Source organism: Nicotiana tabacum, chromosome 18 (assembly GCF_000715075.1).
Source record: "Nicotiana tabacum cultivar K326 chromosome 18, ASM71507v2, whole genome shotgun sequence".
In the NCBI taxonomy this organism is placed as follows: domain Eukaryota; kingdom Viridiplantae; phylum Streptophyta; class Magnoliopsida; order Solanales; family Solanaceae; genus Nicotiana; species Nicotiana tabacum.
Window position 1 is genome coordinate 111,017,204 of NC_134097.1, and position 24,787 is coordinate 111,041,990.

Sequence of the window (24,787 nt, forward strand, 5' to 3'; positions counted from 1 at the left end):
ATTAAAGTGCAGTAAATTAGAGTGTAATAAGCAACTAAAATACGTAATTATAGCTTATCATCAACTTCGAATGAAACTTGTTCTAATTCTTACGAATAAAAATTACTCCCTCCCTTTACATTTTTTTACCCAGCATGGAGTTTGATAAAGAAATAAAGACTTTTGAAATTTGTTATCTTAATTAAACATGTCATAACATTATGTGGCTACAGGACTTTTGAAATTTATGCTTTTAACACACCATAATATTTGTGTGGCTATAACTTTATATCAAGATGTGACATTTTTGGCCTAGTATAGAGTTTGAGAAAAAAAATGAAAGACTTTTCAAATAGTATCTTAATTAAACATTTTATGATATTGTGTAGCTATAAAATTTTTAAAAATTGTGGTTTAAACATACCCAAACACGAGGGATGAATTTGGCAAATTTATTTTTTTAGTTATTAATAGACCCTATTACTTTTATTTTATTTTTTGTTTTTATAAAAGAACAAAACATGGGCAGTCAAAATAAGAAGGATATAGAAATTCATTTTGAAACTGTCTCAGTCAGACCACTGTTTGGAACTGTTATCTTCCCTTCCCTATGCTGACGCGGCTAAGATTCATTCATTCTCATCTTCATTTCTTTTTTTTTTTATTTCTTTGTTTTTCCCTGCTCTTCTATTTATAGTCAACTTCTTAAATATGATACTTTTTTTTTTTGCTCCAATAATCCACGTTCAATATTAACAAAATCTAATTCTATATATCTCAGCCCATAAACTAAATAAAAAAAATAGGTAAGTTATTCAATCATTTTCTGTGTCTGGCCTGTACTCTAATTTCCACCATAAAAATTTAGGAGTAATTAAATTAATATATTTCAAATGCAGATAATCTCAAAAAATCTCCTCCAAATACCAATTTCTCTCCCTCTTCTCCACGTCTCTTCTCAGCATTCTGATTTATATTAGTGATTTTCTCAGTTAATTTGATCACAAAAAGCTGCGATTTTCAAGTCAAATCAAACTTTCGTGAAATTTTTTGCTTCAAAGTTCTAGAACATAGCATTTTAAGTGTGAACACGGCACTTCTCGTGATGTTCGTCGGTTGACGGTGACTGGCGAGAGCTGTTTTTCGTGATTCGTCGGAGTTAACGCCGATGACTGGGCAAATCGTGATAGAGTCATCGGCGGCGAGTGGGAGACAACTATTGAGAACGGCGACGGCGATGGCGAAGGAAGAGGAAAAGCGAATAAGCGGAAGACAGCAGAAAAGGATAGGAGAAGTGGCGGGAGGGACGGCGGCGGAGTGCGCTATGGTATGTTGCTGTTGCCCATGCGCGGTGCTGCACATCCTCCTCCTGGCCTTATACAAAATTCCGGCGGGACTTTGCCGGAGAGCGTGGAGGAATAAGAAGCGGAAGAAGCTTTTGAAGAAGAGGAAAAAAATGATGACGAATGATTCTCTCGGCGTTTACTACACTGACGATGAGAAGGATTCCGATGGCGGCGGAGATAACGTCGGCGATGATCATGACGGAGAATCATCAGAAACGGCGGATTTTGAAACGGAGATGTGGGACCGGTTTTACTATGGTGCTGGATTTGGGAGGAGCTCATCTCAAAGGGAAGAAGATTAAAAGGGTGAGAAATGGAAATAGCAATGAATTCGAGGACTGAGGAGCAAAAGAAAAAAAGTTGTCACTAATCAAACTACGATATGTACACTTGAATTCAGTGTAGTTTAGATCCAGGGTACAGACGTACAGTCCTTATTCATTCTTCATTAAAGTAGAAAATAAGTTAGAGCGAGTGTTTTTTTGGCATAGCATTGATGATGTATCTGTAAATTGTAATGCATTTTGCCCAAAAAGGGGAACTTGACGTCATTGGCCATACCCTCCCCCCCACCCCCCTTTTTGATGAAAATTATTATCAGCGATGTATGTATTTTTTTCCGTAGTTCAATTAATTTAAATTCGTGCCGAGAAAACTTCATAGTGTCGGGCGTTATTTATTGGTTATTATTATAGATTTTCATCTATTTTCTAGTTCATGTGATACTGTTATTATTTGATATATTATTTTTTTCGTCTTTTTGAGCCTATAGTCAATCGGAAACCGCCTCAACTATCTCGGGATAGGACACGACCCCAGACCCTCCCCGGACATTTGGATCGTTGTTGCCGAGAAAATTTCATTTTGGAATATATATGATATGTGTGGAGCAAATGTTTAATTAGAAGTTTTTTAGTTCACAAATGTGTCAGACTGGCCTTTTAATTAGTGAAAGAATTTTAATTTTAATTTTAATTAGTAAATGTTTAAGACTGGCATTGCAGATGGGGTGTTTTTACTAGTTTCCCAAAAAACGATTGTTTTAAGTGTCAAAGCGATGCTACTGCTGACAAAGTGTATTTTTATAGTTGACGTGTATCTTCCTTCACTTGATTACTTCATTTGTCTCAATTTTATATGCGACTCTTCTCATTTTGAGATGTTTTAAACTATTTGACACCATCTTATTTTTTTCAATAGAACTTTCACAGTTTTGATAAACTATTCTTTTAATAGATTTATTCTAAAACATTATCTTCACCTTAAGATTTAGATGGGATGAATAAGATCCCTTTACTCTTAATCGAAGATTTCAAATTTGAACTTATGTATGGAAAAATTCTAATAAGGAGCACATCCCTTCAATAGATGTTATGCCTCGAGAATCCAAATTAGTTGGGTCCACAAAGCGAGTATTGTATACCAGTAAGAAACCAAAAGAAATGAAACATTATCTTCATACAATACTCGTTGGATGTCTCTTTAGTAGGTAGAGCACGTGTACTTTATTATGGGTTAAATCAAATTCATTATTGCCAATCGGATTTCCACAACAAAGGTACCAGTTGCCATTTTATATCAGCAAAACTAAAGTTGTCCCTATTCTATCTATAGCTGTTTTTTTAGTGCCCACAATATGCGCATATTAAACACTTGCATTGCATTGTACCCTGAACAATAAAGGTGCAGAGTTAAAATCCACGCTCCATATCCGTTTGTCTCATGTGTCAAAGAATCACATCTTTGCGAATACTTGATGAGACAAAACTTATCAGAATAAAAGGACAAAAGAAAAAGTGATTCCATAACTAAAAGAATTACCATAGAAAAAATCAGTTCAAAATTTACCTAGAGTATCTGAATTAGCCTTCTTGGCATACTTTCAATAGTCCATTATTTGCAAGTAGTCTTTTTAACTTTGTTCCAGTATGTCAGTGAAAATGTAAAAAAAAAAATAAAAAAATTATTGAATATTGAAACGAGACGAATGTAAATGGAAGCGAAATGGACAGTGAAAATTCCTATAGCCCAATCAAACTAGCTTAAGATTGAGACTTAGTTCTTGTTGTGGTGCTTGTTTCAAGATTTTCTGAGACAACAAGCACTACATAATTGACAATGAAACATTGGTTTTATGTTCCATTCTAAACAATGAATTAAACAATTAAGACAAGTAGCGCTCAGCTACATCCCACCAACCAAAGCATGAAAAATTAAGGCTGTCCTTTCCCACCTATTTGGTTTAACTTTCATTAAAATCTTCAAATTTCATGTGCCTTCACCACACTCTATACCCTTTGAGCATGGGTTACAGAGACCAATTCTTTAGTCTCAACAGACAGCCTGTTGCTTCTGCTAATCCATGGCCTGAATTAGCACATCAAAGCCTAGCGTCCGATGAAGCCTATCCAGTGTAGGATGACTCTGCTAAAAGGAGTATAAAGATTGATAATATCATCGTCAGATTTTCCCAGAAGCCCATTTTTTGTCTTCTTTGCACCTTCTACTCCTCTTTGAATTCTATCTGCCCACTTCATCTGCAATATTCGAAACCAAGGATTAGCATTATAAGCTACAAGTAGATACTTGGTGTACTTCAAGAGAAGCAAAAACCAGAAAACTGTTAGTAAAATGAGCTATCAAGAACTTATATGTACATGCAACTGATATTAGTGTTGATGATCCTAGAACACTTTGATGCTTAGCCACTTCTCATCCAAAGCACTAAAATTCACCACTTCATTTGTGTCCTCTGCACATTGGTTTGATCCTCCTTCCAAGACTTCCAAAGGGCAGACTGACCATTTTTTAAATTTTTTATCTAGATAAGCAAGGATGATTAACAAATTACTCCAATTTGCACATATTAATTCTAACACAAAAATATGCTAATTTGAAAGAAATTTTGCGTTACTGGAAGGAAAACAATGCATTCAAATGCATCAATTAATGGAATCAGAAGGGTGTTTAAGAAAAAGCACGACCACATCAAATGATTAGATACTCCCTTCCCTTTCAAATTTTATGTGGCGGTATTTGAGTGGACACGGAGTTTAAGTAAGAAAGAAAGACTTTTAGGACGTAAGGTGTTAAACAACATTTTTGTGGCTATAAAAGCATGTCATTAAGATAAAATGACAAGTTCAAATTTAAACTATTTTATAAAAATATAGAAAGCTCTTGTTCCAAAATTTTGGAATGAGACTAAATAGGAAACAATTCCACGTAAAATGGAACAGAGGGAGTATTTCATTTACAGCAAGGATGAACATGTGTGCTTAGGACAATGCTTTAGTTACTGCAAGGATATGCACAGATATCTTCCACTATAAAAGAACCCCAAGAAAAAGACTTAAATGATTAGACAAATCACGAAAGGTACACCACCCGAAAGGAAGGGAGAGAACCGCAGCATCATACTTAAAAACAATTCTTCCTTATAAAAGAAAAACAATTACCATTATCTCCAAGTCATCAGGCGACAAAGATGACATGGCCTCTTGAGGTTTCTCTGCATCCTCCTGTCTGAGCTTCATTCCAAATTGTTCACTCATGTTGGCCATCATTTCTGGACTCATTTTTTCTTATCATCGATGAGAACATCTGCCAATATCCAGGAATCGCCAAGATTTAAATATCAAAGACCCTAAGCAATTCCAGCATAAGAAACAAATATGGATTATAGGCATGTACAATGCACAAAAGGAAATCAACAACAACCCAGTGTAATCCCACAAGTGGGGTCTGGGAAGGGTAATATGTACGCAGACCTTACCTCTACCCCGAGGGGCAGAGAGGCTGTTTCCAGGAGACACTCGGCTCAAGAAGACAACAAGAGACACTATATTAGTACTATCAATAGACTCATAATAAAATAACATAAAATACCATAAAATCCATAACATAACATAAATACCATAAAATAACAAAATAACAGCAATATAAGAGATATAGGAAATACGAGAAAGATGTAAGGTATACTAATAAACAGCAGATAAAGCCCATCATCAGTAGCTGATCAATAGCATCCTAAGACTAATTCCTAACTGGCTAGTCTCACTCTAGTGCGCTGTAAAAAAAAAGAAATCACAATTTCCCCTAACCTACAACCTTAATGCTCGATCTCCATAATTCCCTGTTTAGGGTCATGTCCTCAGTAACCCTAAGTCGCGCCATATCCTGCCTACCTCTCCCCAATATTTCTTAGGTCTCCCTCTACCTCTCCTCGTACCCACCACAGCCAGTCGCTCACACCTTCTCACCGGTGCATCAGTGTTCCTCCTCTGAATGTGTCCGAACCATCTGAGTCTTGCTTCCCGCATCTTGTCCTCCATGGGGGCCACACCCACCTTCTCTCGAATATCTTCATTTCTAATCTTATCCTTCCTTGTATGCCCGCACATCCACCTCAACATCCTCATCTCTGCAACTTTCATCCTCTGGATGTGTGAGATCTTCACCGGCCAACACTCGGTCCCATACAACATAGCAGGCCTAACCACTGCCCTATAAAATTTACCTTTCAGTAACGGTGACACTTTCTTGTCACACAGGACTCCCGTTGCTAACCTCCATTTCATCCACCCCACCCCTATACGGTGTGTGACATCCTCGTCGATCTCTCCGGTCCCCTGAATAAACGACCCCAGGTACTTGAAACTACCCCTCTTAGGGATGACTTGAGAATCAAGCTTCACTTCCACTCCCGCTTCCGTCAGCTCTGCCCCAAATTTGCACTCAAGGTATTCCGTCTTCGTCCTGCTCAACCTGAAACCTTTGGACGCAAGGGCATGTCTCCAAACCTCTAACCTCTCGCTGACGCCGCGTCGTGTCTCGTCGATTAGGACTATGTCATCAGCAAACAGCATGCACCATGGCACCTCCCCTTGAATATGATACGTTATAACATCCATCACCAGGGCGAATAGGAAAGGGCTGAACGCAGACCCTTGGTGCAACCCCGTAATAACCGGAAAATAATCGGAATCGCCTCCTGCTGTCCTAACCCGAGTCTTAGCTCCATCATACATGTCATTAATCGCCCTAATGTAGGCAACCGAGACCCCTTTAGCCTCTAAGCATCTCCATAAGACCTCCCTAGGAATACTGAAGGAGAAGGATTAGAAAGCCAATCCCCATAGCTGGGTATCTGTTACCAAAGAAAGCGATTTACAACAGGTGAAAAGAGTAAGCTTACATCATTTAATCATGTAAGAAAGTATTTAAAAAAATGAGCAAGATTGACTAACTTAACCCAGATCCAGGAGCTATCAACTATACTGACATGATAATCTTATAGATCAAGAAAAATATCAACGCTTCTGAAAGAGCTTATAGTACCTTCAAGAAAATGAGCTTTAAATGCATCAAGGAAAAAAAAAAGGCCAGCCCGGTGCACTAGGCTCCCGCTATGCGCGGGTCTAGGGAAAGGCCGGACCACAATGGTATCAAGAAAAATTTATGGAAATAAAGAAGAAAATAAGTATTGCACATTAAAGGATCAGAGCTAATATATACCTGCCTCATGGCTGGATCATTCATTCGCTTTCTCATCTCTTCTTGCAAATCGGTATTTGAGATTGGAAAACTTGATTGAGGACCATTTATCGAACTCAAAGAGGCTTGTGAGGAAATACCGGCACTAATACTATCATCAACTTTGAAATTCTCTCGATGTCACTAGGTTTCGACTGCTTATTTGGCCCTTAATCCATTAGAACCTACAGCTGCCGCAGCTGATACTGGAGCTTTTTCTTTCAAAGAAGATGCGATTTCAAACGTCTTTTGCATTTCTTCAGGAGACATCTTACCCATAATATCTGTTGCCATTTTCAGCATGTCAGGTGTTACATTCGGAGGAACTGACCCAGGCCCAAAGTTATCTGAGGAGCCTTTGTTTAGAAAGGGATTTTCCCCTTGAAAGGAGGAAGCCGTTTGGATAATTTTTTGTAGTTCTTCAGGTGACATCTATTCTTGCCTATAACATTGGATGCAGCCTTTACCATTTCAGTACGTAATCCATCAGCTTTTCCACCACTGAATGCAGCTAGGATGTCTGGATCAGTGTGAGAGAGAAAATTCTGGAAGGACCTACATCCATGCAACAGAAGGAAAAGTCCGTCGTGATTATTGGAGCTAGGTTTAAAATTTTGACTGCTAATAGGATAAACACAATTAGAATCGAAGAGAAAGGGCACTAGTTATTACAGGACAGTGTTTCCATAAGCATGGGAAATTTATCGTAAGAAAATAACAAGCACCAAGAGAAGGAGTGATAATGTCAAGATTAGATAGTGGACAGGAGATTTAGCACAAATAAATTCTCTTTTGCAGTGTGAAAAAAAACAAGCAACATCTGGTATTGGACAACTACACTGTTCTCTGGTCTTCATAGCAATGTCAGCGGAATAAAACAAGCATGCAAATATGCAAGATGATGATGTGTATGCACAAAAAAGGAAAAAGGGATTTGCAACTTCAAGAAATACACACTATGCGATCAAGAGTCTAATCGCTTCAAGGTTTTGAAACTAAAAGCAGCTATAAATCCACTTTAAGCCTTAATTGAGCAGAATTATCCGGTACCTATGATGGTGGAAGTAATAAGTAGCCGGTGGAATAGTGGAATAGTGTCAAACTATCTCGGACACCACCGTAATTAAAAATTTAAAAAGCAGCTGGATATCTGGCGTACCAAATAACATATGTGCTCCTAAGATGTGATTTTTGCTGCATCATGGTCATGACTCATTAACCACTCATTCTTCAACTAAAATGACCAGGATCACTAGCAGATGATTTTCAAATAAAGAAGATGTAGCAGCAGTGAAGGACTAACTTTATGTTCAGGTACAAGTAAGAAAATGTGAAGAGAGAACACAGCAACTTCTCAGACTATGAAAAAGAGGACTCTGCTTCTTCCTCAGTTATTTCTTCAATAACCAATCCTGCTCAAAAAAGGAAATTCAAGTTCAATGAATATAAAATAATTTTCAGGAAGAAAAAAAGGATGCACACACAGAATGAAAATACTTCGCGGCCGCTATGGATCGGATAAGATATTTTTTTTATCTAGAGCTTCTTTTCTCGATTAATATAAGGATGGATAATTTCTTTTGAACCTTGCTCGCATAAAGTCTTATTTTTATTTCAATCCAACAACCAAGATGGATAGAAAGACATACAATCTGTCCTTTGATTCTCTGGCCGAACTGGAATTGCGGGGAGTGCTATAGCTCCTAACGAATATTAACGACTTAGCATTACCGGTTAAGGAGAAGGTCTTGAAGCTCGACTGACTAGAGAATAGGTCTTGATAAGGACAGTAAGCATTACAAACCATGGTCCTGGGGAACAAGAGTCAGAGTTCAACCTACTTGAAAGTGGTCTTTAGCCAATGAAATCGGGATAGGTTTGCCATTATAATTTCTTATAGTAAGGTAATATGATGGTATGGTTTCCGCGGCAATAAGAGTTGGGGCTAGCTCACAAGGTAGCTCAGTCCCGCGAGGGGATCCATCAACAATAAAATCGTTCAAGAGAGAAGATGGTGCTATTTCCTTAGCTAGCTTGGATTAAGAACAATAAATTGTCTCTAGAACCCTTGGTTGGTCTAGGCAAAACTATAAAAGAAAATGTCTTTTCAGATAAGCTGTTGTCCTTATTCTGTTATAACTCTTTAGTCCTATCCCTACCAAAGAGGATCTCCCCTTAAAAGATGCGTAGCACTCTTGGGAGATGGGATTTATAACCAGAAGTGGGGAAGACAAGGTTTAGAATCTCGGTGTCAGGTGCAGCCCAGAGGAAGCTGCTTGATAATCTAGTCCCGGCCAAGCAGGAAATAAGTGCTTTGTCGGTTGAAGGTGCTCTCTTGCAGCTTCTTTAATGGGAAGCCCTGAGCTACCGCTCCCTCTTACCAGGGTTATCACTAGTGAAGCCTTACCTTCATTTAAATATTATAAAACCCTTCGCCCTACCTTAGATTCGTTGAACTTTCACCCGAGCTTGATCGTGGTACTCATCTATCGTGCTTAGAATAGAAGATATGAGACATCACTTTGGCGTCTGAGTTTCGATGGAAGGAGGAATCCCCATAACTGCAATAACCCTCTCTATCCGGAAAATAGAGATAGCTTCTTCCCTTAGCTAGGTACGGCTCTTTCGAGCAATCAATCAGCTAAAAGTGGAGCTCCTTTTAGGGGTAGACTACACGAGTCCTATGAAAAAGAGCGTATGACTATATAATAGCAAAGGCTTTATGGTCGATAAATCAACAAATCTTCCCCTATTTAAAAAAGGGATTCATACAAGACTTTCTGTTTGTATCTAATCTAAAAAAGCCATATGTATAGGGTGATCAACTCATCATACAAGAGCCAACGTCCCGACTCCCGTTTCCGACAGGTGAAAGTATGGATACCAGAGGAGCTAACCGAGAAGGGAAGGAGGATTGGAAGTCTTGAAAGATAGAGCAATGTTCTTAGATGGATTGGACTTTTGGCAAGAGAGAATACTGATTGAGCACATGATTCTGATATCTATCTATATAGGATATGCTAAGCCTTTTCTTATTTATCAATCTAGGAAGCAGAGAGATATAATTATCTTATTAATAGGTTCCTTCGCTTGAGGGAAAGAGAAACGAACAGACCTTTCCTATAAATGTGAATCTGCCAAGTAAGGGGGTAAAGAGGTAGGTCTTTTTCTGTTTTCACGGGAACTTCTCCTGTTTAGTTAACAACCTATATTGGGCTGACTAAGCCCACTATCCTACCGGCCCCTTTTGTGTTGGGTTAAGGGCTTAGTTGCACCCAATTTCTTCGCTTGTAATCTAAGACTTTGCTTGGCATTGGGCTTCGATATAACTTGCTCTCCTAGTCTTGAATTAAACCTCTACTCTCCTAATTCAGTATATAGGTTTTGGTTTAGGTTCAATCTTAGTTGTTTAGCTTAGATCCATCAATCAATCTCTCATGAACCCCTAAGCTGAATCTATATGGAGCCGGCCAAAAATTCCTTGTAACCCTCTAAGAGAGTAAGGGTAGTGAGGCTTAGATTCCATAGAGTTCAACCTGCATTAAGCCTACATCCATTTTAGTATAAAATGATCTTTTATATAGCCAACTCATTGAGAGTTCTGTCACTTGGTCTGAACTCATTTCTTCTATTCCTATGATTGTTCGGTGATGGGTTTTCTCCTTTTAGGATTAGGTTTCTATCTTGTGTTGTGCTAAGCTCATTTCTCTTTTTAGGTCATACCTTTTGTACTTAAGATATTGCATACCCTGCAAGTCATTCATTGTCCACACGTCATATATCTTTCGTATAGAAAGATCTTAGAAAGCACCTAAGACTTGGACATTTGCAGGATACAGATAAACCAATCGTTCTAGGTTTAAAAACAAACGACTTTAACCAATTAATATTGCATATCAACATCGGGGTGGCTGTGAGGCTTCCTGTTTGAGTACAATACACAATTCGTTTACACAGTATGAGAAAGACAATTATAAAGAATAGGACTAAGCAACTTTTTTAGATTTCATTCTTTAATATAACATCAACATAACAATAATATTATAAAGCAATATCAGTATTTATCCCATCCATCCTCGAGAAAAACACATGCAATACACTAAAAGTTCACGTGCTTCATTATTTAAAAAAACATTCTGAAATGAATCCACATAAGAAAGTGGGTTGGTCTGCTCATGTACATATTTTCATTATTGCAATACAAGTAAGACCTCCACTATACTATTTATAGAGAGGATTCGCGCAGGATGGAATACGGCGCTTCGAACCATAGATTACAGCTGCTAGAATGAAACGAAGCTTTGGAACAAAGTTATGCTTCTTGCTAGGCCTTGATGGCAGAATTGGCATTTTGGGGGCAAGAAAGCGGCTCCCTTTTGCAGCAGAGCAGAAAGGTGAGGTTTCCCTCGCATAGCTCCATTCAGAACGAACACAAAAAAGAGAAAGAACATTATTTCGCGGATTCTTGCCAACACTGCTGGAAATTTTTCTGTAGGCATCCATCGGGTCCGAGATTATATACTGCTGTAGAAGCAGAATCGAAGAGGTTGGTTGAAAAGTAAGGATAGCGTGATTGGTTAGAAGGTAATGATAGCATGATTAACTAGTTTCCGATTTCTTGGATCATGGGTCAGAGCTAATTGGGTTTAGCCTGCTGAACATTATTTGGATGGGCTCAGATCCTTTGCATGATTTCATATACTTTTGACGGGCTTTGAATTTGGACAAATCTGGAGGGCCTACTTGCATGGACTTGGGCTTGCTTTGATGATGGGCAGGCCTTTTCTTCGCATAGGCCATTCCGATAGTACCGGGGCTAACGTGCTAGGTCGAACAGTCGCGGAAGCTTGCTTATTAGTATAAAACTAACGAAACCTCAAACCAACCAATATCAAGGCTACTCGGGCATACTTAGGTTTTCCTCCTAAGATAATAATTCGCTTTCGAGGGGCCCTTTTCCAGTTATATAAGGAAAGAGATTGTAGCTGGGTACAAATAGACCGGTGAAAGATGAGTAAGTAAGCACGCGGGTTGTATCGGTCAGCTTTGAGCTGTCGAGTGACGATTGCTCTATCTCTTAAGAAAGAATGTGGGGGCCTGTCTTATTGTGTCCTAATCCATAAGGAGTGATCCAGGATTAAGTCATGTGGCGATGCCCGTCAAAAGAAAGGGGGCCTTTCATACGAATTGAAGTACAAAGATAATTATGCAGCACACTAAAATCTAGTTGATGGGATTCCATATGCATGAAAAGCCGGAGTCGAAACATGTTATGAAACTAATACAACAATTATTTCTAATGATAAGAAAGAGTTAAACGCCTTCAAGGCCTATAAATAGAAGCTTCTTGAAGTCTAAATTTTCAAAGAGAGACGTAGAAGTCAAAAAGAAATACTTTCGGTAACACTTATTCCAACAACGCTAAAATGGATATTGTCGGAAGACTTGCAACAATTCAAGAATTATTTCAAGCTGTCGAAAACGAAAAAGAACAAATGCAGCAAACCTTGGCTACCTTTTGGAAGCACCTACCTCCCATCGATCCTGCACTTGTGGCTGCAGCGCATTCGGGACCGCATTAGCGTCTTGGAAGACAGGAAACGGGCCCTCTTTCAAGAACAGGAAGACCTAATTGTGGGTGTTGTCGTTCGTGGTCACCAGGGAGACTAGAATAGAAGAGTCCGTCGACTCCTTTTATTTAATTTTAGAAGGTTTAAGAAAGTGTCTGTAGACGCAAAGTAGTGTGTTTCTTATTTTTCTTTGTTTGGTGGAGATCTACTCCTACCTAAGTAGATTACTTTTTTTGGGTGTGTTTGCATGTACCATTAGTAGTATTCATTGCTTCCGTTGTTAACTTTGTAATGTTGTGTTTAGTTGTGTGGTCGGTCTATGCAGGGGCGGATTTAGGGGGGTGAACCCCCTTCGCCGAAAAATTACACTGTATATATAACGCAAAATCTGTTTTTTACCTCTATATAATAAGTTTTGAACCCCCTTAACACAATCCAAAAGTGTAGTTTAGTGGTCAAGGGGGTTCAAAATCTACATAAGGTCGTGAGTTTAATTCCCACTAGCTACAAAAAAAAAATTTTGAACCCCCTTCGTGGAGATTCTGCCTCCGCCACTGGGTCTATGTGTGTGCAAGCTTCCTATTTGATGTATTTCCATGTAACTGCTATTAGTGAATAAAAAGTGTTGGTCTGCTTTGTTAGATATTCTTATGTATACGTAATTAATAATCCCAGAGGGAATCCGGACCTTGAGTGAACCTCAAAGTCATGCCAGACTGGAGTTAATTCTTTCTATGGACAGCCAACAGCCTTCTTTTAAGACCTAATCTAAGCATTAGCCATTTAAAAAGATAGATTTAGGTTTCAGAGGTAGATTAAGAACTTCAACGAAGGTCACCGAACACGAAGAAGATACGAAAGATGTTAGACAACGCACCACTTAAACTACTTAGTGAGAGATTGTTTGCTATTGCTTATACCTCAACAGAGAAGTAAAGTTCTGCTTCACACGAGAGACCTTCTCAACTAGAGAAGGGAATGCGGAGAGGTGTGTGAACAGAAAGATTCATGATGTACAACAAAGCCGCTTTCAGATTTCGAAAGTAGTGAAACCTGACTATTGGATTAACCTTAACATCAGTTGATGCTAGTCTGAGAGAACCAGCAAGAGAGGGGGCCAACAATCTTCTCCATCAGGGTTGCCCCAGTAAAATATACCGGAGAGGGGGAACTCCTAACAAAAGACCATAAGACGGGGCTTTTCTCCTAAACATCTCCTTCTACACAAGAGGCTATTGCCCTCTAACCTTTGAAATTGAGTTGCTTCTCTCTTTTGTTCCTTATCTGGTTCCTGTCCGCGGCTTGGAAGCAAGCTACCCGCGCAATATAAAGGGAGAAGAGCAACAGGACTGAAGAAGCTGGTTCAAAGCTAAGGTATCAATCGGCTTTCTTTCCGTCTTCTTTTCTGCTAGGGGTAGATGCCTTAGATTAAGAAATGGTTGGTAGGCCCTTAATCCTCTCCTGGTCAATTGCTTGGGGTTTTGGACCATTCCGCTCTCTCTCTCAGCACAACATGGGATAGAAACCTAATTCTAAAATGAGAAAACCCATCATTGAACAATCATACGAATAGAAGAAATGGGCTCAAATCAAAGGACAGAACTCTCTATGAGTTGGGCTACATAAAAGATCATTTTCTACTAAAATGGATGCAGGTTTAACTAAAGCCCAATGCAGGTTGAACTCTATAGAATCTAAGTTGATGTCATTGATGTAAAAAAGACATTTAGAATAGATCAAGCTAAATGTTGAATCATAAGTATGAAGGATAGCACTTCCTTTTCTCTTTATAGGTCTACCACTTTCACTACTTATGCCTTATAGCGGAAAAAAATAAGCTTCTTCCGGGAGCGGAACATGGAAACCAAAAAGTTTTGACTTACCGCCACACCTTGTTTTTCCTTTATTATTATTACGTTCTGCCCTTACATTGTAAAAGTCAAGGTTAAGCTATAGAACTAGACATGTAAGAGAAAGAGAGGGGAGAGAAAAACTTTACTTCTTTGCTGAGGCATAAGCAATAGCAAACAATCTCTTAACTAAGTAGTTTAAGTAGTCTGTTGTCTAATATCTTTCGTATCTTGTTCGTGTTTGGTGACCTTCGCTTTTGTTTTTGATCTACTTCCGAAATCTAAATCCATCGTTTTAAATGGCTAATGCCTAAATTAGGTCTAAAAAAAGGTTGTCCATAGAAAGAATTAACTCCAGGCTGACATGGCTTTGAGGTTCGCTCAAGATCCGGATTCCCTCTGGGATTATTAATGGCGTATACATAAGGAACATTTAACAAAGCAGGCCAACATTTTTTATTTATTAATAACCGTTACATGGGAATACATCAAAGAGGAAGCTTACACACACAGAGACCAGCCACATAACTAAGCACAACATTACAAAGTTAACAATGAAAGCATTTAGACTACTAGTGACACATGACACCCAAAAAAAAAAGCAATCTACTTAGGATAGGAGTAGATCTCCACCAAACAAAGAAAAAGGAGAAACACATTACTTTGCATCTGCAGACACTTATTTAAACCTTCTAAAACTAAAAAGAATCTACGAACTCTTCTATCTAGTCTCTTTGGCGACCACAGATGACAACACCCACAATTAGGTCTTCCTGTTCTTGGAGGAGGGCTCGTTTCCTGTCTTCCAGGACGCTAATACGATCCCAGATCTGCTGCATGGCTGCAGCCACAAGTGCAGGATCGATGGGAGGCAGGTGCTCTCAAAAGGCCGCCAGGGTTTGCTGCCTTAGTTCTTTTATGTTTTCGATGGCTTGAATTGATTCTTGAATTGTTGCAAGTCTTCCAACAATATCCATTTCAGTGTTGTTGGGATAAGTGTTACTAAAAGTATTTCTTTTTGACTTCTACGTCTCTCTTTGAAAATATAGACTTCAAGAAGCTTCTATTTTTAGGCCTTAGAGGCGCTTAACTCTGTCTTATTAGTAGAAATAATTGTTGTCTTAGTTTCATAACATGTTTCAACCCCGGCTTTTCATGAATATGGAACGCCTTCTACTAGATTTTAGTATGCTAAATAATTATCTTCATACCCTAATCCGTACGAAAGGCCCCATTTCTTTTGGCATGTATAGCCACGTGGCTTAATCCCGGATCACTACTTAAGGAATATGACACAATAATATACCGCACATCAGATAAGAGAGTGCCCCTTTTATTATAAGACATGTCCCCCGTGTCCTTTCTTAAGAGATGGAGCAATCGTTACTCGATAGCTCAAAGCTAACCGGTACAACCCGCGTGCTTGCCTACTCGTCTTTCACTAGCCTATTTGTACCTAACTACAATCTCTTCCCTTATAAAAGGAAAAAGGGCCCCTCGGCAAATCATCACTCGATAGCTCGAAAGGAGATCAGTATGAAACTATGTGATCTGTACTTGTTTACGTATTGCCCCTTAGGCCTAGGGCTTCGTCGTACCCTGCTTACTCTTTCACTTTCCCTGGCCTCTACTTGTCTTTTTTTTTATTGGCTTATTTATATAATGGTATCAACATTTGAGACGACTCTCCCTAAACAATTCTCAGTACTTTGTCATTGCTTAGGAGAAAACCGAACCACTATCTCTTGATTGATCTGTTTTTTTATATCTTTACAGGTCGCTCTGTAAATTTACTAGCAATACACCAATACAACACTAGGACTAACTATAGAACTAGTGCAATGAGTCAGAGGTCTGGTGAATTCAATAATAGACGCCTGTTGGCATTCCAACCTTCCGATCTAAAAGAGAATCCATTATTTCTTGGTCGTGAATATCTGAACTGGTTGTTCACTGTTCAAGAATTCTTGTTTAGACAATTCAGACCATCCATACATATCCGTTTAATCTAAGATTGAAATTCTTCCTTTTTTTATTGCTAAAATATTGTTCCATGGAGGTAAGGTCCAAAATATGGAAGAAAGAAGTGTTTCCACGACTCTCCAGTCAATTCTGTTCTACTTAATCCCTCTTTCATGGCAACATCTCTTTCCGGCTAAGGAACGGGAAATCTTTCTCCTGTTACATGAATCAAGTTTTCATTTTATCCGGAAAAGCCCCTTTCCAGCTGACGCTGTCAGTCCACTAACAGCGGTATATAGTAATTCAGTATAAGCCAGTACAGGAAGTGCACGCGAAATAGACAACTAAGTTTTTTCGTCTTCCCTTTTTTTTACTTTACCCAATGTTTTGGATAGCGTACGGCGACAAATAGCGACGAGGGCCTGCTTCACTGAGGCGAGTGGCAAAGCGCTCGCCTTTTTTATGTGAAGCGACAATTATACGAAAAAATATATATTATGTAAAACTAAAAACTCAATAGCAATAATATGTTGATAAATATATCAATTCAAAAATTAAAAACTCAATAGATAGTGTTGCTCGATCAAAAATAGAGCAAAAACAGAGTTGAATGCTACTCTCTGTTGAGTGTTGCTCGATCAAAAATAGAACAACAAAAGAAAAGAAGAAAAAGGAAGCAAGAAGAAAGAAGACCGAAGAATGAAAAAGAAGAAGAAAGAAAAAAAATGGCAGAAGAAGAACAAAGGAGAAGAAGAGAAGCGTACCTGGTTGGGTCGACTTGGATGAAGAAGAAAATGGCAGAAGAGATGAAGAAGAAAGAAGAATCGATGTGGCTGGGTCGACTTGGAGAAAGAAATCCCTGGTCTGCCCGGCTGCTTGAAGCTTAAAGAAGAAAGAAATCCCTGAAAGCCCTAATCGCAGGTCTTTTTCTTTTAATCCCTATGCTTTTTCTTTTATTTTTAAAAAAGCAACGCTACAGTCGCCTCTCGCTACACATGCAAAGGCGAGCACTATTTTGAAAACGTAATGCAATAGAGGAAAAAGACGCTAGATGCTCGCATCGCTACGCCTCACGCTATTAGCGCTGAGGCGATCGCTATTTACAACCCTGACTTTACCTTAGTGGAAGTTCATTTTTAAAGTTATTAGGTAATTAGTGAAGAGGTTTATAAAAGTGACAAGCTTGGTGGAAAACTCTTATCTTAGGAGGAAAAGCTAAGTATGCCCAAGTAGTCTTGATATTGGTTGGATTGAGGTTTCTTTAGTTTTATACTAATAAGTAAGCTTCGGTGACCTGTTAGCCCCAGAACTATAGGAAGGCCTATGCGAAGAGAAAGCCTTCCCATCATCAAAGCAAGCCTAAGTTCATGCAAGATGGTCCTCCAGATCTGTCCAAATTCAAAGCCCGTCAAAAGAATATGAAATCATGCAAAGGATTTCTGCCTAGGTCCATGCAAGACGGCCCTCCAAATCTGTCCAAATTCAAAACCCGTCAAAAGAATATGAAATCATGCAAAAGATTTGAGCCCATCCAAATGATGTTCAGCGGGCTAAATCCAAGTAGCTTTGGCCATGATCCAAGAGACTCGAAACTAGTTAATAATGCTATCTTTACCTTCTAACCAATCGACAAATCACATTATCCTTACCTTTCAACCAACCCCTTCGATTTAGTTTCCAAAGCAATATATAATCTCGGACCTGACGGATGCTTATAAAAAAATCTGTTTTCCAGTAGTGATGGCAAGAATCCACGAAATAATATTCTTTCTCCTTTTTGTGTTCTTTCTAAATGGAGCTACGCGAGGGGAAGCCCAGCCTTCTACTCTGCCGCAAAAGGGAGCCGATTTCTTCCCCCCAAAATGCTAGCTCCGCCTTCAGGGCAGCTTCGTTTCATTCCAGCAACAGTAGTCTATGGTTCGAAGCGTCGTGTTCCATACGACACGAATCCTCTCCATAACTAGTATAGTGGAGGTCTTACTTGTATTGCAATAATGAAAATACGTACGAACACAAACAATGAGTAGGCTAGCCCACTTTTGCGGGCTCATTTCAGATTTTTTTTTTTTCTGAATAAAGAAGCGCGTGAATTTTTAGTGTAAGGCAGTTATTTTTCTCAATGGACGGAATAGATAAATGCCTATATTGCTTTATAATGCTATTGTTATATTAAAGAATGAAATCTAAAAAAGATGCTTAGTCCCATTCTTTATAATCGTCTTTCTCATACTGTGTAAACGAACTTCAAGTCTAAATTGAGTAATGTACTCAATAAGAAGCGTTAACCAAAAAGGAGAAGTTCCCGTGAAAACAGAAAAAGACCTCCCCCTTAACCCCCCTTACTTGGCAGATTCACATTCGTAGGAAAGGTCTGTTCTTTTGTCTCTTTCCCTCAAGCGAAGGAACCTATTAATAAGATAATAATATCTCTCTGCTTCCTAGATAGATAAATAAGAAAAGGCTTAGCATATCCTATATAGATAGAAATCATAAGCATGTGCTCAATCAGTATTCTCTCCTGCCAAAAGTCCAATCCATCTACGAACACCGTTCTGTCTTTCAAGACTTCCGATCCTCCTTCCCTTCTCGGTTAGCTCCTCTGGTATCCATACTTCCACCTGTCGGAAACGGGAGTCGGGAAGTTAGCTCTTGTATGATGAGTTGATCACCCTATACATACGGCTTTCTTTCTCTTTAAGCTTCAGGCATTAGATCAGATACAAACAGAAAGTCTTGTATGAGTCCCTTCTTTAATAGGGGAAGATCTGTTGACTTATCGACCAGAAAGCCTTTGCTATTATATAGTCATCCGCTCTTTTTCATAGGACTCGTGTAGTCTACCCCCAAAAGGAGCTCCACGCAGATTGATTACTCTAAAGAGTCGTACCTAGCTAAGCGAAGAAGCTATCTCTATTTTCCGGACAGAGAGGGCCATTGCAGTTAGGGAGATTCCTCCTACCACCGAAACCCAGACGCCAAAGTGATAGTATCGTATCTTCTATTCCAAGTGTGATAGACGAGTACCCCACCCAAGCTCGAGTGAAAGTTCAACGAATCCAAGATAGGGCGAAAAGTTTTATAATATAATTGAAGGTAAGGCTTCACTAGTGATATCCACGGTAAGAGAGAGCGGTAGCTCAGGACTTCCCACTAAAGAAGCTGCAAGAGAGCACTTACAACCAACAAAGCACTTATATCATGCTTGGCGAGACTAGATTATCAAGCAACTTCCTCTAGGCTGCACCTGACACCGAAATTCTAAACCTTGTCTTCCCTGCTTTGGGTATGAATCCCATCTCTCAAGAGCACTACGCATCTTTTAAGGGGAGATTCTTTTAGGTAGGGATGGGACTAAAGAGCTATAACAGACGAGGGGCAACAGCTTATCCGAAAAGAGCTGTTCTTTTATCACTTTGCCTAGACCAACCAAGGGTTCTACAGACAATTCATTCTTCCTAGTCCAAGCTAGCTAAGGAAATAGTACCATCTTTTCTCTTGAATGACTTTATTGTTGATGCATCCCCTCGGGGGACTAAGCTACCTTGTAAGCTAATCCCAACTCTTAATGCCGCAGAAACCATACCATCTTATTACCTTACTATAAGAAATTATATCGGCATGTTTGTCCCGATTTCATTGGCTAAAGACCGCTTTCAAGTAGGTTGAACTCTGACTCTTGTTCCCCAGGACCAGAGTATGTAGTGCTTACTATCATTACCAAGATCTACTCTCTAATCAGCTGAGCTTCAAGACCTTATCCTTAACCGGTAATGCCAAGTCGTTAATCTTCGTTTGGAGCTATAGCTCCCCCTGCAATTCGAACTTGGCTAGAGAATCAAAGGACTGATGGTATGTCTTTCTATCCATCCTGATTGATCGATTGAAATAGAAATAAGACTTTATGCTAGCAAGGATCAAAACAAATTATCTGTCCTTCTATTAATCGGAAAAAAGACAAGCTAAAGCTTCACTATGGAAAGGGTCTGAATTCCATCCGCAAAAATGCTTTAGTAAAAAAGAGCAATGGAAATAGGGAGAGGAAATCTAAATCCTATATCTGGTCTAGCATGCACAATGGCCCATGAACATTGGGAGAAGAAAGCCTTTTTGTAGCAGATCTCAAAAACGATGATGGTTGATGGGCTTTGGATAAAATATCTTATCCAATTCCTCCCGGCTGATAGGAAGAAATTTAGGCTGCACAGACATAACGAAAATACCTCTTGAAGCACGCTGTGCACCTTCTTTCACCAATCTTTCTTTGGCATCCCTGTACCAGTAAAAACCCATTCTTTTACATAATGCATATGTTTGTTTTATGAAGAAAAAAATTAATAAAAAGAAATAACGCATATCTAGATGTTAAGTATATTTCACAGATACGGGAAAGAGGAGAGGAAAACACGCCGTTAATTTAAAGCTGCAATTAACAATACCTTAAAACATCCGCAATAGTTTCATCATCAGGTGATACTTCATGTGCTTTACTTAAGTCGGACATTGCATCCTGTTTAAGTTTTGCCAAATAAAGATAAACATTTCGCAGATATCTCCAGGATTGTAAAGGACGCCATTAGAAGGAAGAAATGAATCACAAGAAATCTTATAACGGTCAGTGAATGCTCACTTCTAACTGTCCAAGTTCTTTATAAGCTTGACCCCTACAGTAAAGGGCTTTGACATTCTTCTCATCATACACCAAAACCTGCACCAGCCATATATCACTTTAACCACCATGTTACTCATATCTTTTATGTGCAATAAGTATCCTATTCATCAGCCATCAAGACAAGTTGACATTTGAAAGTTATAACAGAGCCTGGAATTTTGGAACAGAGTAGAAAAGTTTATGGTTTCTTTTAAAAAAGGGAAATTTTGAGGACTTTAAGTTATTATTTTATTTTTTTAAGAATGAATAAAAAGGAAAATTTGTATTAAAAAGGAGACAAAGGTGAACTCACTGCAACCTTTCCAATTTTACAATATGTTTTAAGTATCTTTTTTAAAATGTTATAAAGTGGACATTCAGTTTAAGATGGGAGTCCAAGACAGTAAATATTATTTTGGGATTGAGGAAAATGGACATTCACATTGGAATAGAATTAATAACCAAATGGGTGAATCGAACTCTCTCAAACTCCGCCATCCAAAGGTGAGAAGACTGCACATGAGCATCCCCCCCCCCAAACCCCCCAACCCCAAAATAAAAAGGAAGGGGAAAAAAGAGAGTAGAGGAGGAACCAATAGAAAATCAGCAGGCATGTAAAGAGAAAGACACTTGAAGACAAAGTAGAGTACGACACCACTGTACAAAATTAACTGAAAATGACATCAATCATAATACATTTAATCTTATAATGAGCAAAATGTATAGCATTATGTTTCATTTCATACCTCAGTACCTTCTTTTATGCACTCATCGTACTGGGTTTATGCACTCATCGTACTGCCCAGTTTTTAAGTAACATGACATAATATTCAGGGAACAAGCCAATAGAAGACTTATGCCTTTCACAGCAGGAATGCCTGACAGATTTTTCTTTGCCTGGTAATCAAAAGAAAAGAAATATAGAGAACTGACAGAAGCGTGATGTGTGTAGAACTGTAGATACAAACAAATGCTGAAGGCAAAGGTTAGACTTACAACCGAATACTTTTGAAGGGCATCCTTAAATCTTCCCTGGCTGTGAAGTTCATTTCCCTGCCATTAAACACCGGAATACTTAATACACTAGATTAGGACATAAACCAAAGCTTCCGTCAAGTACTATATAGTCATTATTTCAGCATAAATGCTGTTAATGTACTAAAATCAAAGTTTAAAGGCATAAAAGCCAATTTTTTTGGACTATTTCTCGATTGTAATATCACGTACAAGAGTAAGTCCTCAGTCACTGGATCTAATTGTGCACATACATCAGAATTATTGCTTAGTTAAGTTTACGTTAAAAGTTGTAAACCAAAATATACCTGTAGTTTACAACTTAAAAGTGTTCATGTAACACACAGGAGAGAGAATTTCAATTAAAGATGGCAAGTAGTAGAAAAGCTGGCCGATAAACTGTGAATATCATATGTTGCAGGAAGTACAATGCACTTAAAGAAACATTTAGCATTTTAGATAGTTTAAGCTGGTTTCATATGAAACTTATATTGATATGAAATTTAAATCCAGCTCTCATGCTCTTAGAAAGTTAATTCTCTAATTAGTTTTTGCAAATAAGCTCATTAAGTAATTGGTCTTCTTTAATGGTAATCTTTTGTATTCAGTCTATTGTTTAAGGAACTAAGCTTTGCAAAAACTGCAACTTCCTAATATAGAGAAGTGGTATTAAAATAGAAGTCATTTTTTAAAAGAGAAAAGATGCAATTAACAAATCTGGACCAGAACAACTCAGATATAGCTTTAACAAGCATAACCCCATATCTGTGCTGCAGGCAATTTACCTGCTTCTTCAGCAACTGAGCTCCACTTAATTCATAAGAAACCTGTGCATCCATGCGGGCACGCATTGCTGCTATTTCTTCAGGTGATGCATTAGCCATCTTCTCACCAATCTCAGTCATCTCCGTTGGGTGGGTATTCTTCAACCTTCAAGTCCTCTGGTTTCATGTTTTTCATGCCTTCCGAAGCCATTCTAATTAACATGATGAGACATCATCTGCATGATTGGGATTATTAATCACAGACTACTGTCAAATAAAGTCGAAATCACAATCTAGCCCACCTTGGAGAGCAAAAACAATAAAAAGAAACAGAAAAGAATCTAACTATTTAGAGATGATCTGAGCAAACATGCCACACAAAGTTAACTGCACTCAACTTAGTTTATTCCGAGTAACATGCAATTATGCTACCTGCCAAAAGCAATTTGAAGGTTATAGTTCAGTAGCCACCCATTAGATTTGAACTCCCAAAACCACGGATTAGATATACCATAATATTCTAGAAAGTGGAATTAATTAAGTACTTTGTTTTACAGGCGACTCTTAACCGTAGACGTTTAATTTGCTCCATAGATAAGTTGAGAAGCACAAACATTACCAACTGAAACCACAAATAACAACCAGCTTGCAGTAAAAACCGTCTTTACCTCATACAGTGACTCAAATCTTCAATTTGGCCCAAGTAGCGGGAAAAAAAATTCTAAAACACAAATGATCAGAACATATCCTACTCCATCTGAATAACCACAAGTAAATGGTGCATACAATTACATTCAAATTGAATGACACCCTTTATGAGAACAAACTCAAATCACACTTTTTAGAGCTTTAGTAAAAGGGTACTCAACAATAGGGACCTGCTGCAGAATTCACCAACTCAAACAAAAAAACAAAAACAAAAAAAAAAGGTTCTTCAGATCCTAATGATCAAACTTATTTTTCTTTTTAAAGAAAAAACCTTTACTACCTAAATAACTAAAATTAGATCATGCAAAGCAATTACCATAAAATCCAACTATGCCCTTCACACAGAACAATCACAAAGATGAGAAATTTGAGACTTTAAGAAAAACAGGATACAGGAACAGGGACAAGCTGCTAAATTCATTAATTCAAATCTTCAGTTGTCCCAAAAGTTTTTAAAAAAAAAAAAAAAAAACACCAAGACCCTTATGGTTAAAATTTACAAGAAGGCCCATTATATCTTAAAACTCAAAACTTTATCATCCAACAATTACATCCAAATTCAACTATGCTTTATATGAACAATCACAATTCACAAAGTTAAAATAAAGATTGAGAATTTCAGAAAATGAGTATATTAATATAGGGGACCTGTTGCTGAATCCGAGCAAACTCAGCTGGAGACATTCGATTCATCTATTCTTGAGCCATTCTGATCAATTCAGGATCCATCATGCCGTTGAACATTCTCAAAACCCAAAACCCCAAAATTTGAATTTTTATTAAAGTCCCAGTTCAAAATGGTTGAAAATTTGATGGTTAACCACAGACAAAATATGCGGAATTTGATTAAAAGGTTTTTTTATGTGATTCCAAGAATAGTAAGAATCTGTACAAAAAGTTATTAATATTAGATATATTTATAGGTAAAAGTAATACTCACTATAGTAATATTGATCTATGGTACAGGAGGAAAATTGGTCTTAATTGTAATAATCGAATTCGGTGCTTCATTAATTTCGCATTATCTTTTGGAATGGGTTGCATGAGTCATAGCTCGTATTTCACACATAATTAGGGGAAGAGCCCTAACACATGATAGGTGCCTACATATATGTAAAAATAGCTCGGTATAGCCAGTTTTCGGGCTGGTCATTCAAAAATAGCCAGCGTTTACGAAGTCAATGAAAAATAGCCACTATTTTGCTGCAACAGAGACCGGTCCAGCATAATATACTGGAGTTCGGTGCACCTGTGTATGAACTCCAGCATATTATGCTGGACCGGTATACTTTGCTGACTCCAGTATAATATACTGGAGACTGGAGCACCGGTGCTCCAAACTCCAGTATATTATACTGGACAATTATACTTGCTGGAACTCCAGTATATTATGCTGGAGTTCTAGTGTACT

At 38.3% G+C, this 24,787-nt stretch overlaps 1 protein-coding gene and 1 pseudogene across 1 annotated transcript; one reads left to right on the forward strand and one right to left on the reverse strand.

The window, feature by feature from the left end:
• Positions 1-1,147: 1,147 nt before the first annotated feature.
• On the forward strand, positions 1,148-1,627 carry LOC107822804 (uncharacterized). Its single transcript, XM_016649366.1, has one exon. The coding sequence runs from the start codon at positions 1,148-1,150 to the stop codon at positions 1,625-1,627; it is 480 nt and encodes a 159-aa protein (XP_016504852.1).
• Positions 1,628-3,316: 1,689 nt separating this feature from the next.
• LOC107822805 (outer envelope protein 61-like) lies at positions 3,317-24,399 on the reverse strand (annotated as a pseudogene).
• Between the last annotated feature and the right edge of the window lie 388 nt (positions 24,400-24,787).

Coding starts and splice junctions, on each gene's coding strand:
- LOC107822804 (XM_016649366.1), top strand. CDS start 1,148: ATGACTGGGCAAATCGTGATAGAGTCATCGGCGGCGAGTGGGAGACAA.